Source organism: Ceratocystis lukuohia, assembly GCF_044167205.1.
Source record: "Ceratocystis lukuohia strain C4212 chromosome Unknown Supercontig3_pilon, whole genome shotgun sequence".
NCBI classification, from domain to species: domain Eukaryota; kingdom Fungi; phylum Ascomycota; class Sordariomycetes; order Microascales; family Ceratocystidaceae; genus Ceratocystis; species Ceratocystis lukuohia.
This window is the reverse complement of record NW_027263522.1, coordinates 3,701,670-3,715,391: the sequence shown is the minus strand read 5'-3', so window position 1 is coordinate 3,715,391 and position 13,722 is coordinate 3,701,670. Positions and strand designations below refer to the sequence as shown.

Below are 13,722 nucleotides of genomic sequence, written 5' to 3'. Positions count from 1 at the left end.
AGCTTGGCACAATAGAAACAGGACTAGAGCGAAGCTCGAGGCTTGCAGTGGCCTGACAAGAGGAAGACATAATGCCCATGTCATTACCTAACCGCAATACAGGTACACCAATAAAAATCCTTGTGCCAAGACGCCTGGATGCGCTATCTAACTCCGAAACCAACAAAGGATAACCAAGCTAGCTAGCCTAGCCTAGCCCTCCCCGTCCATGTCCCCCCTATTTGAAGCATGAATGAAAACTATGGATCATTGCCTAAGGTAGCTAGCTACTTTTGAGAGCTGCTTTTGAAAGATCCTCTGAATACTGCATGAAGTCTGTACGTGAATGCTTGCGAGCAGTGCAGTTTTCGAGCTGTTGTCTGACAGACGAGAGGGGGAGTTAGTCCAAAAGAAAAACCACAGCTTTCCACCACGTAGGGATGCTTGTTGCGTGAATCTTTTCAGCTGCGCCTTTTCGGTATAAGATAGGGTAGAGACTCGGTCAGACATTGGGGCGTTGAGATAGTTTACGTCTTTCCATGGCATCAAGCGCGTTATTTGGGATCTGGAAATGCCAAATCTTCGAAGAGAGTTTGGGCTGCACCACGCACAGAGAAGGACAAAGGCCATGTCGCGTAGCGCTCCAGATACACACGCCCCATGTCTCCAAAACTAGTACTAGCGCCTCTCGTGGCTGACGGCCTCACTCGAGAGTTGACATGCCACCCGAAACAATGAGAGGGTTGTATAAACAGAAAACAAGGGATGGGGCGCTACAAGGGAAAGCTTGGAGGTATAAATTGACGAACGCGGTGTATCTGCGGACACTGCGAGTTTGCCTTGTATAGGCCGACGAGACTGTACGAATAGCGGTGTCCTAGAGATCTGATACATGCTTGATAGCATTCTTTTGCTGTCCTACATGACCAAGAGGAGCTCTGTTACTAGAGCATATATATTTATATATACACTGAGTTTTGGCCAATATCTATCATGGACTCGTAATAGTAGCCTCACTCTGAAAAGCTAGTCAGCAGTTGTCGCCTTGGGTGTATGTTTCAAGTAGGGTGACAATGGAGCAGGTGGTTGGTCACACGTCATTTATGAGCTTTGCACAGGGAACTGGCCTGACTATGCGTTGACTCTGAGCGATCCGAGCTAAAAGAGCTCAAGAACAGCTTTCCAATGCGGCTATTTTCCTCAATCGAGAGTGGTCTGAGAAAGAGTCGAAATTAAATTGCGTAATCAGCTTCACATGGAAGAAATTATTGCACTAAGCTACTTACATGTAAGGCTCTGAAACAATAGCGAGGTGCTGGCAAATGAATTGTCAACGCTCCCTAGAAAGCTGAGGGCATCATCCATCCATGACCGACTGGGTGCAACAGAAGCAGAAGAGTTGTCTGTCTTGTCGTGAGGTCAAGGTCACGTCACCACACAAACGAAATTAGCTTCACGGACCTAGTATGATTGTCGCTAGCTGCAGCTCTACTGAACTGTCGATTTATCCAAGGGACGTTGCTGTTACTTACACGACACGCCGTTTATGCGTTTTTATTGATTTAGAAGGACAGGCTCTAGAAGGGACAGCCAAATGAGTGAACTGGTTGCTTCTATGCCTGAGTTTATCATGTTGACTAGAGGCTGAAGATGTCTTCTAGATGATGATACCGATTGCGTGGACGAGCCACAACCCTTCCAGAGTAGCTGGAGACTTGGCAAGTCTTTGCTACGGCCTATACACATTCAAAGGTTTCTTAATTCATGGCACTGTTTCTGTTGGCGCGAGACGGGCTACTCTAGTCCTGTAGGGGATTTTCAATAATGAGAGGGTTCGAAGCTTTAACCGTATCGTCTCGTTTTCTGTATTGAAAAAGCAAGCCAAAACACGATACTCACGGACTAAAAAGTAGGCATCACGAACTACAGATGCGCTGCATACAGATCTTCCAAGTCATGTCTTGGATACTGTCGGCAAGGCCCGTACTTCCTACATCGATACAACCCCTCCACTAGATACCCCATTCTGTTGTGGTTCGGGGCTCCGCGTTGTGAGTAGATCCGGTATACTGATTGACCTCCTGTCTTGTATCCTCTTAATGACTTCGGCTGACGGATTTTATAGGCTTGTAGTCAGATGATCATATCTATATTGTTGGTTAGCCTGGTCATGCTCTGACATGTTCACTCCACCAAGAGGACTGTATACACGCGACTGAGCGTGATTGATACGCGGTTGACAGTTCCTAGTTCTCATCGAGCTGCATGTTGACCACACCTGTTCTTCTCCTCCCACACAAGTTATCGACTAGATGTTGGGGGTTTCGGTAGTGCGGCAAACGAGCTAGCCGGCATTAAACCCTCCACTGAGGCTTGGTCAAGGCTATATGCGGCAGTCCGGCAGTCCGGCAGTGATAAGCCCGTTTCTTGCCAACTCCCGTCAAACGCAACGTACAGCTAACCGGTCTTGCAATGGGAGCACATCCTTTTTACCATAAGTAGGCTGTTTGCTTCTAGCCGTTTTGGCGTGGACTTCCTCAGGCCAAGGTTTGTTGGTCGCCTTGAGATGGCTTATCGCTGCTATGCATAGTATTTGAGCCCTCTGTAAAACTCGACAATGTGACTGTGGTAGCGCCCGACTTCGGTTCTTTTAAGAGACAGTCTGAAAGATTATGGGCACGAAAGAGCGCCAGGAGGCTGAAGATGAATAACAACCAAGGGCGGCCAACTGTGTATGGCCTTGTCTCCCTATAAAGGCGATATAGATCACAATGAGATGAATGCCGACATGTTTGGAGCCCCCCTCCTGACCTGCCCGTCGGCTTAGCCTGTTAGCGCTTGTATTTAATACCTGCAGGCGCGTCTGAACGAACGGTGCCTTTCTTGGCAATAACATACGAGCATTCCCATCATGTACAACCTGCCCATCCCAACTAGACTGGCTTTCAGAACACAAGGCCCCAAAGCCCTGCCTACGGGATTAAGGGCGCGATGACGTGGCACAGGTGACGCATCGAGAAGATTGGTTGGTACAGGAGCGCCATCGCGTCCAGGTAGCCAGCAGCCCAGCGTCACTCGAGATAAATAGTGTATATAAAGACTCGGCCGAGAGGAAGCGTTGCTCAATGGAAATAAGATGGTTAGAATCAAGATAGAGAAAGATACCCTGTAAAAGAATTCGCACTCTGAGGCTCAAGTCCTGAGCGACCGAGAAAGATCCACGCAACATCGGCATTGTTAGTATTCCGTCCGCCATGGCCATGAGACAAATAGTAGCACCAGCGACGGGGCCTGGACATGCATAGACTGCAACACATCGCTTATATTTTCGGTTGATGTATCGATCGCTTGAAAGTCATATTAATTTTAGAGGCTCATGCTTTGGCTCAATGAAGCTGATTATTCAGCTTGACACTCTAGTAATGCGAATAAACTAGCCGACTGGTATTAAAGCCTCCGATGAACCCTTGCGTACCCGCGCACTGTTGTTTCTTGAGCAGAGGTATGTATTTATAGGCATCACTTAACTCCTGGGTGCTTGCTGAGCTATGGCTCTATAGGACTAACCACTTTTGATTAATAATGCGACGACTTCTCGGGCGAGGATGGAGGAATTTTGAAGGCAAGGAAGCGTGAAAAGGGAAAATGTGAGCCCCGAAAGCCAAGTCGAAAAGAGGGATGGGGCTCAGAGAAACAGAGCAGAGAAAACTAGGATTGTGATGTGAGTATGGCTGTAGTGGTAGTGAGTGATCCATGGTCGATATATGGACTTCAAGACTAGTACACTGCACCCTCCTCTATGGCGTTTGTCCTTGGGCAAGAGACTGTATGTAGCCTTTTGGCTGATCAGGGCCGAGCCTAAAGATATGTGCCGTCGTCTGTGTGGCCGTTCTCTTTATAACAAGACGCCCGTCTCTGGATGCTGTACACACCGCAAGTCTACTGCCTAAGAACCATTTTGCATCGCCTATGCTTCTCATTGAGAATACACGGATTCTAAGCTAAAGCTAAAATTTAGGCCCCCAGCAGGTGTCTGCGCTAAGTGATATTAGTTGTGGGATGTGGGGGTTCGTGAGTATACAAGCAACTGTATCGTGTCATGGTTCAGCATGGGGCAGAGCCAGCTAGCTGGACCCATGAGAATAGTGTCTTTTTTCTTTTTTTCACACTGAATCTTGTTTAGTATGGGCATCCATGATTGGCAAACATATGGTAGGCGGCCCTCCTATAAAGCTATTGGGGTTCTAGTGACAAGATGGCGGTTGGGAAGTTTGAAGTCTTGCCGCCCGCTTAGCCTCTCTCTCTCTCTTCAACTGAACTCCTTTGCTTTGGCTCATCTTCCCTCCGCTCTACTTTGTTACACTACTTGGCACAGACTCTGCAGCAATGTGGTTCTCGAGCTTCCTGCAACTAGGCTTCGTGGCTGCTATGTTCTATTCTCCAGTAACCGCTACGGATAGACCTGTTCAACATGTGTCTGATCTTAAACTCGAGTTTTCGGACAGTCCACAAGGCTGGAGACTTTTCGATGGTCCTGGAGAGTTTTCTGCTAGTGTCTCTGTTTCAGCACTTGAAAAGTCCATGACGATTTCACAGATGTCCAATGATGAAAACCTTGTCGACTCTGACGAAGCCTTGCTGAGCATCTGGGAACATGACAGTGGTCTCGACGCAGGAGAACTAAGACATGTCAAGTTCAACAACATCGACTTGGACTCAGATGTTGAAGTTCTCGATGAAGCTTTCGAGAAGTTCGGCTACGACCCTAGAAAGCCAAACAACTACAACATTCCTGCCATTGCTGTTCAAAAGTCCAACACTGTTTGGGATTCTCTACGCACGACATCGTTTGGACAGGACACTATCAAAATGTCTACCAGGTATAGGGGGACAAAGAACCTTTACATTCAGTCGTTCGACATTGGCAGGGCAGGGCGCGATGAGAGATGGGCCAGGGTTAACTTTGCTGCTAAAATGTAATCATCCGGAAGACGCCCTCAGCTTTGTCGTGTGGCCAGTTTCACTCCATCCTGAGTTCGAGATTTAGGGACCTACGAGCTAGATACAGCGTGGGATGACGGGATATTGACCCGGAGAAGAGCAGATGACCACAGGCAAGGGCAATAATAGGAGTGATCAGAAGTTAGTAGAAGGCTGGCAATCTAAATTTACCAAATTCGTATCCGGCTTTTGTTGCGAGATTTAGCGCGCGGGTGGTGCGTCTGTGTGTGTGTGTGTTGTACTCTTTGCGTCTTCTATTGGCCGCATAGAACATCACTCAAACTCCACATGGCAATTTTCCAGGCGTGTCCTTTGGGAAAATTTGGTTCCAAGTATTATGTAAATATGAGCTTAAATAACAATGAATGAGATAATTAGGACTCTCAGATCATAGCGTTAAGCGCCTTGTTCCAGGGGGGGGGGGGGTGGGTGGTGGTAGACTCTATATGGAAGAATAGAACTAATAGTAGTTAGTCCAGTAGCACATGCATCTGACAAGGCCATCCACTGTTAGGGAGCCGGGCCTTAAAGCCTACACTAAAGGCAACTGGCTAAGCTCTAACATGTCCTCATCACGCTGGTACATTAGCCACACGTTTAAACCCAGTGTGTTAGATGGGGAAATACAGATCCAAGATTGTTTATGAAAATGGAGGCAAGTGGGCGAGAGGATGCCCGGCATTATCTGAAAAGACCCCAACTAGACGTGGCCTTTGTTGCTAGAGGGTCAAGTCATGGTGAGCCCTACAGAAGCTCCAGAGACGGATCTGCAACACTTAATCACATTTCACTCGTCAACACTATGCTACTTTAGATTCAAATAACTGATGTAGTCTAGCCTGATTGTTAGCCGCATGAATCTAATCTAGCCAGAGCAGCTAGCCAAGTGTCACTTTCCGCCTACACCCTAATCCTCTTTGATAGGGGAGGGGGGCGGTGGAATCATCCTTTCCCGTGCACGGTCTCTAACCTCAAGACATAAGAAAGGCTTGGCACATTGACGCGTACATCCTCAGACTGGTGCTAGTAAGCTAAGACCAGTTATTATCCGAGTCGGGGTATCTAACATGAGCCCCGGTGCACAAATCCGCACATCTCCACCTCGACTCCGCAGCGCTGTCGAGGACACCGTCTAGCAATATTTGAGGTAATCATAGTTCTAGGAGCCGGCGGTAGTTTGCAAAACTAGTCGGAGAGGCATTTTAAAGGTTTGGTGAATGGAACGGCGGAAGAGAACAAGGAAAGCAGAACTTGCCCGTGACTAAAGACACAACGCAGCAAAAAGAAGACGTGCACGATTATCTCATGGGGATCTTTTGCCGGACAAGCCACTGGTGTTTATGGCCGTGGGAGTGAAGCGTAGCGGGGACTTGAAATCCGGTGATTGTGAGAGAACAGTGAGTTTAAACAAGGAGCAAAATTTGGCATGTAAACGAGCCCTCGAACGCTCGGAGTTAAAGAAAATATGGAACTATTATTGGCTAATAGTTCAGCAATCCCAGCCCATAGATGGAATAACAATTATCCTTAAACTCGAGCTGGAGCATGGGGGCTCGAAAAGACAAGAGGGAAATATGCCGAGGGTAGTATAGAAAGCTCGAAACTAACAATTTAGAGAAGCCCTGAGGGGGGCGAGGAGGGCGCTTACAAGCATAGAGGGCCCGGCTCTAAGAGTGCTGGTATTGTCTCGTATTGCAAAGCGAGTGAGTGGACTAATGTGTTGTCAAGTATTAATCATGTATTACGTGAAGCTAGCTTAATGTGGCAACCATGGTTCTTCTTTGGGTATTAGAGCTAGCATCTTTTCCTTTTGCTCTGTGGCACATGGCTTTTCTCAAAGCGAGGCACTGTTCTCAAGTTGTCATTAGTCTCAAATAGTTAATCCGAGCCGCCGTTCACTAATAGACTTAAGCCTTCAAAGAGCCCTTGTAAATGTAACATGGATGGTGATCAAGGGACCAAGCATGGCGCGAAAGATTGCCTGTCTCCACTAGTATTGTTGCAAGATATATGGACAGGAAAGGTATGAGGCGTCAGAGCAAGTTTTCCCGTCAGCTGAGGATGAGCATGGGGGTCGAGTTGACCGATATAATGATAGTGTTAACAGCATTTACGTTTACGTAGAGAAAGCTATTGGTCTCCGGCCCTATTTGGTTTGAACTTACCTCATGCCGCCATTTTGTCTATCTCCGTGAGGTGGCTCGTTCTCACCATGCAATGCTGGACCGAATCCTTGATGGAAACTTGGGTCTGGAGTCTTCTGAACTGGGCTTTGGGGGTAGTGAGTTGAAAAATAGAACAGCAGCATAAGCGAAAGAGAGAGCAGGAGGAGCAAGGTCTAGTTCAGTCAGAGGCCGCTTTCTATATAAAACTGGCGCAGCCCCGAACACAAGATGATGATTGGAAAGATCTCTATCTCGCATCACTCACCCCGCCTCCATCTTTCTCTATTACTGCAGCCTTTGCTTATTTACTACACTCTATTCTATTCACCTGCGCATACTCTGTCACCATGTGGCTTCCGGGCTTTTCTTCCTTAGTCTTTATGATCTCTATATGCTGCACTCTCATTGCAGCGAAAGATGATATTCACGAGGCTAGTGATCTTGGCCTCGAGTTCTTCGAACCGAAACGTGGTTGGATGAAAGTCACAAGCCCCGACGGCTTCTTTGCAGAAGTCTACATTTCTGCAGGCGCCGGATACGTTGCAGTTTCGGGAATGATCAATGGTAATTCTGTTACATCTTACGAAGCCCTGCTTTCTACCTGGAAGCACGAGGCTGGTAACAGTGCAGCATACATCCGAGAAATCAAGTACTACGTTGATAGATCGGCTGACATCACGACTTTGGACAAAGCCTTCCGAGAATTCGACTATAAACCCGAAGAAGAGGATGAGATTCCCGAAATCTCTATTAAAAGAGGCACTCGTCTTTACGGACATCTATGGGAGTCTTTGCGCGGAACCTCGTACGGGTCAGATGCTATTAACATATGCACCGAGTTTGAGGAGACTGACGGACTTTACATTGAGTCTATTGACTTTGGCAGAAGTAGCCGCAATGCAAGATGGATCAAGTTCAACTTTGCTGGCTAAAATGACCGTTGAGCAGTTGGTGAAAGACCTGAACATCTACCCTTGCCTAGTCTCAATCCACGTGGGAAAAGGCGATGGGACTCTGGGGATATTGCGGACGAGAAAGGAGGTAGGACAAGTCATAGAGCAATGGGCTAGGGGTGTATAGGAACGGGACATCAGCTATGAGGGTGGTTTTGCACATGGTAACGTGTTTCCACCCTCCCAGTTTGGCAAGCAGGTCCGCTGGCTCATAGACAGAACTAGGGGACTGATAGATATAAGATTAACCATTATCTCATCCGACTTGCATTGTGAAGATCATTGTCTATGCCATCTGCTTGAACTTTCCATTAGTCCCATTACTAAGAAGGCCAAGGTCCGCCTATTGGGCTATCTACATATCAGCACTTCGACTAGGGCTGACTGGACTATCGCCCGGCACTAGGTGGCAAGTAGTAGTATGAGGTTTCAAAGGTATAGCATGACCGGCAGAGAGCAGAGGAAGGAAATAAAGGCTAAAGAAATAAGGGGAGAGTAGTGCGAACGGAAGAATAAAACGCTACTGAGAGCTACACTACGATCTTGAGTATGGCTGTTGCATGGGACAAGCATTGCAGAATTTAAGCTTAAATGAGGGGTGTGGCGCCATGGACAAACGCCACAGAACTTATATACTGTCTGGCTGTGATGCTCTACAGGGTTTATACTCACATTAGAGACGGCATGGCAAGACTTGGACAAGACAGGATCGACAGGAAATCGCAGAATCCTAACATCCCTTGATTTAGTACTATTTGGAATGCCAGGAGTTGTTCCAGCATACCCCGAGAATGCCGATTCTCAGCAATTCTACTAAACAGGTATTGCTAGACTGGTTTTGAGCCAAATGATGTAACTACGAGGAAGCCTGCAAGTCGTAGATACTACATGCCGGTACAAGGCGGCAACGGCCTGTTTTCTCAAGCCACCTCCGTCGTACCGCTTATTCGATTTCCGTAATGTCTGGGAGGCTTGCGTATAGGGTCTATCACACATTGACTGGTGCAACTGGGTTGACTGAGCAAGGAACTGGCAATGACATAGCTGGCCCGCAGAAGTTCATAGGGACTGCCAGTGGGCATTTATAGGTAATGCTTTAAGAAACCACGTATTGACCTCAGCTTTTGATAGCTGGTATAGCTTGTTAAGCTAAGCAATCACTAGCCTTTCCCTGACACGTGCAACACCTGTATCCTAGATTTGACTGGCTTCAATGAGAGCTTGGGTAAAGATTATGAAGTATTTTATCGGAATTCGGCCCATTAAAGATTAGATGGAGAATTGCAACTATCAAGAGTAAGCTTTCATTCGTTACTCACCGTCTATGAGCCCTTCTACAGCGAGCTATGGTTCTTGACGTGGGCGTGGGGTTATCGACAAGAGGATGTGCATATGGGGGTAGAGCCAGGAACATGGCCTAGACGCTGGCAGTTAGAATGACATGTAGAAAAGATGTAGACGGCATTTCACCAGCTTTAAAGCACAGCTACAAAACAACGTCGTACAGCCATTGACGTCGTACGCAGAGCCCTTGTTAGGGTTAGCCACCATCACATACCAGATTGTTAGGGTCTATCCTAGTGACTAGCTAACTCAGTCTCATTGTTACACAAGGCCTTCCCGCTCTAGATCCTACTCTACGTAGCAGGCTGGATCCTACCATCTAGTCGCGTTGCTTATGCTCTTTGAAATGCCTTGGTATTCCTAGCCGCCGCCAAGACGTGGCAAGGTGGTATCTAAAAGCTCTCAAGCTAATCTCCTGACTATTCTAGCACATATGCGGGTGAACGCTTGCGACTGAACAAGTAACTGGTGATCATGGAAAACCTCCTCTCGGGTTTTACATGGCAATGGGCAATTGTAGCACCATAGCTAATGGATTGTGGTAGAGATGCATAGCCCTTTGTTCTGGGAACTCTGGAGTTTGCACGGTATAGCTTCTGCCCATGTGGTGCTGCAGTTGGCGTGTCGTTTCAGGGATACGGACAGATGCGTAGTACTTTCATGCCCCAAATGTGTGGAATTGCTAGCTGAAATTGCAAAGTTTCTGCCATTTACGGATGGGTTGGGAAAAAGGTGTTGCTATTCAAGAGTCTTGTCTGTCCATTCATGATGAATTTAGTCTCCGGTTGCCAGAAGACCTAATATTGAGAGTGCAGCGCAACAGAATAATTTGCGAGATAGACGTGATATGTGACAAAAGCGGTAGTAGGGAATGGGGAATTTGCAAAGCTGTAGCGAAGAAGGTGCTATTTCTGGCGTAATATTTCGTCCCTGAACTCTTTCAAGGCCTAAATAACCAGAGGAAGGTAGAGAGTCAGGGTCGTTGAGCGACTGACCGCACAGAAATAGGCCCTCTATACATGTATTCAATGTAACTCGATATCAGGAAGCCAGCGCCTTTGGTGATCGTCAATCAACAAGATGAGCCTGCACACACCATGCAACATAGAGTTCCATAGACATGTGTTACCCTTGTCGCGCCGATGGCAAAGTCCACGGCTTCTCTGCGTAACCGGGGGCTGTAATACTCACCGCGAAGCCTGGGCCGAGAGCTGGATGTTGATTGGCCTGGAAGGCAAGTCATGGAACATATAGCAAGCGGATTGGGTGGTAGGACAGGCTGAGCTTGTCCCCTAGCCCTGAGCCTGGGCTAAAAAACTATCATCAGCCCCCACAACTTGGGCATATAAGAGAGGCTAGTAGTAGGACAACTCCCCGAGTGTTGGCTCTTTGCTCTATCTGCCCTGGCTCACCCCCCTTTGCCTGGCTTTCTTTTGCCGGCAGCCTGCTTGTGGCTGTTACACAAGGCCTATAGACAACAGGGCACCCTGTTGATGCACAGTACTTTCGACACGTATGCCTCGAACCCTATCCTGCTATTGATGCTGCGAAATATTACGAGACTTGTGTCGTTACACATAAGCATCTAAACAAAGCCTGTCGGTGAGCGGCGCACAGGCACTGCTGGTTGGCTATAAATATTGACATGGATCATCCAGTGTTCCCTCTTGCTGAGCAAACGAATGCCGGTAGACTCCGCTTCAAACTATCAATCTTATTTGGTCCGCCATTCATATAGCTGTCTGCAATTATTCTACTGCTCAACACGGGAGCTATGGAGAAGAAGCTGTGAGTATTAGCTTTTATATCAGACCAGAAGCGCCGAGTTTGCTAACATGTACATGAGAGCATTTCAGTCCAGAAACCCCTCAACTCGAGATTGCCATTGTGCTTCAACACCGCGATCAAATTTCTAATCCAGAGTTTCGTCGCGAGTATGGCGACGCTGCGTATCATTGGGGTATCATGGTCAACACGCCGTACGACTGGACCTGCAACGGGAATCTATACCATGCAAAGAACCAAAGGCAAATTGACGCAGTCACCTGCCAGCATTTGGATACTATGGAATGGGTGTTTGAGGTTAGAAGCCACTTTATGCTGGCCTACAGCCCGCGCCTTGTGGCATACGCTGTTGTTGGTCATGTGCCTAAAGGCGTTCACGAGATTACCATCTACAACATGCTCGAGGCTATCCCGCTGTCCCAAGACAGTACCGGATCTATACAGACCTGCTTCACGTGGGTGGATCAGGCAATTCACAGTTTGCAGAGGGCCGAATACATCAAGGGGTTTGATTTGGCGCAGTTCAAGTCTTGGGCTATGAAGGTTGCTGACTATAATCTCATGAACGGGCGGTCGGAGAAGACGTTGCGACAAGTATATGGCGGCGGAGACTCGAGAGACAAACGCCCAGCGAAGGATAAGAAAGGAAACAAGGAAAGGTTGCAAGTGAAATGTGAGCCATAGAAACTGAGCGGTGTGCTGACTAGGTCGACTAGAATAGGATTAGTACCATGACATCGGAAGCGAACGGCTGCGCAACTGGTAGAGTTGGACGCACACAATTAAAGGCGACCCTCGGGGTGTTTTTGATTCCAGATCTCCTTAGTCAATGATCCTTGCTGAGGTGCAAGCAAAATATCATGAAACGCGCAGTGCAGCTGACGCTATGATTTCCGCGCCATCGCATGGCTCGGTTGCTGAGCAGCTGCATCCATCTCCAATAGGCTGGCAACCTCTGGCTATTGCATAGGACCTTGGCTGGTTGCTATGTGGCTGCAACAGAAACGGAAAAGGCTCGCCAAGCAACCAAGCACACAATCGAAAGGTTAAAAAGGCGATAGGTTTCTTGCTGAGTTGAAGTATTTTCTTCCCTTTGACTCGTTTACCAACACCTACGGGCCAAGCACATTCGGTACGGTACGCATCTACAGATCGTCTATTTGCATGTAGCATTTTGCTAATAAAGATAACTTAAGCCGTCCTTGGCGCCGCTCTTGTCGAAGCCATGGCGAGACAGGAAGACACCTATCCCTTCTTGCGGTCGGCCTTTGAGTGCGAACTGGAATCGCAACACATCCATATTGCCAACAACGAGGTCTACGAGAACAAGCGCCCTCTGCGCATTTCCCAATTTCAAGAACAACGCCAGGCCGTAATAAAGAGATTCGTTGCTAATCGGACAATCGATACAAAGTCTGTGACTATGGCCGGCACTGGGACCGCCTCCGTGCTGCATCAGCTATCGGCGGGTACCGAAGATGGGGCAATAATTTTGTATGAGGGTGCCCTGTTTTGCTTTCCTTCCGGTCTGCCGCCTTGGAAAACGCGTTGCTACAATTTAAGACCCGAGGAGCTCATCCGGGAGCTGTCAAACCTAGACTCCCCGTTCTTGACGTGGAACACCATGTGTATGCTTCTGGCGTCCTTGGGCCCCTGTGGCGACCCTGAGTGTGCTAAGCCCTGTGACTCGTACCATTCGTGTCGAAACACAAACCACCACGCCCAGTGTCCGCGGCATTTTTGGTGTTGCGGCTTGACGTCAGCCGGCCACCCCCAAGTCCTTTTTGCAATGGAGTACAACCGGCTAGACCCCCGTACTATCTTCTCATGGGCGCCCTTTGACCTCGGCCTGAGTCTGGACTTTCTGGAGCCTGAATTGAGCTTCCTCGTCTCTGGCAATGCTAATCTGGCCCCCGAGGAAGTTGCCTTGAGGGTTGAAATGGCTGAAAACCTCATCGAATTCCTACGGGCCGACCCGCCAACCTCAATTTGGGACGACGAAGTTCCTTACGACCACAACGAAATGGATGCAGAGTCTAACCTCGAGGTCCGCCACCCGTACCACCATCTACTCATGTCGTTGGCTTCCGCTCAAAAACGCCTGACACACTCTTCGGCTCTGCTAGACCAGCCCTGGGCAAACAGATTCAAGGTCGGAGATTTCCAACCGTGGGATAATATCTACTTCTTGTTCCTCTATCTCAATGGAGCAGATGTTGTCCGCCCTCTGGCCCAGGCAGACAAGATTCGCATGCAGCTGAGATGCCGCATACGCCCTTCCATCTCAAAAGTGCCAGCAAAGGTGATTGACGATTTAAGCCATGAGAGACCTGATGTGTATCTTGCCGAAGCTAATGTTGACACGCCGATATCAGATCCTAGAGCTCCTGACGTCTTTTCAAACGGCTCTGATTCTTGGGCCCTACACGACCGCCGTGCCCTGCCCTTGCGATAAGTGTGTTTGAGTTTCTATGGATAGTGTGCTCCCTTTTGAC

At 48.2% G+C, this 13,722-nt stretch overlaps 3 protein-coding genes across 3 annotated transcripts; all 3 read left to right on the top strand.

Annotated features, from left to right (window-relative positions):
• Window positions 1-4,365: 4,365 nt before the first annotated feature.
• On the top strand, window positions 4,366-4,959 carry HOO65_030939 (uncharacterized protein; the record flags this gene model as incomplete). The annotated part of the gene is made up of 1 exon (XM_071000531.1): window positions 4,366-4,959. The coding sequence occupies one exon, from the start codon at window positions 4,366-4,368 to the stop codon at window positions 4,957-4,959; it is 594 nt and encodes a 197-aa protein (XP_070860618.1).
• Window positions 4,960-7,492: 2,533 nt separating this feature from the next.
• HOO65_030938 (uncharacterized protein) lies at window positions 7,493-8,077 on the top strand (the record flags this gene model as incomplete). Its single annotated transcript, XM_071000530.1, has 1 exon — window positions 7,493-8,077. The coding sequence occupies one exon, from the start codon at window positions 7,493-7,495 to the stop codon at window positions 8,075-8,077; it is 585 nt and encodes a 194-aa protein (XP_070860617.1).
• A 3,139-nt stretch (window positions 8,078-11,216) lies between these two features.
• Window positions 11,217-13,682, top strand: HOO65_030937 (uncharacterized protein; the record flags this gene model as incomplete). Its single annotated transcript, XM_071001926.1, has 3 exons — window positions 11,217-11,230; window positions 11,299-11,900; window positions 12,424-13,682. The coding sequence occupies 3 exons, from the start codon at window positions 11,217-11,219 to the stop codon at window positions 13,680-13,682; spliced, it is 1,875 nt and encodes a 624-aa protein (XP_070860616.1).
• Between the last annotated feature and the right edge of the window lie 40 nt (window positions 13,683-13,722).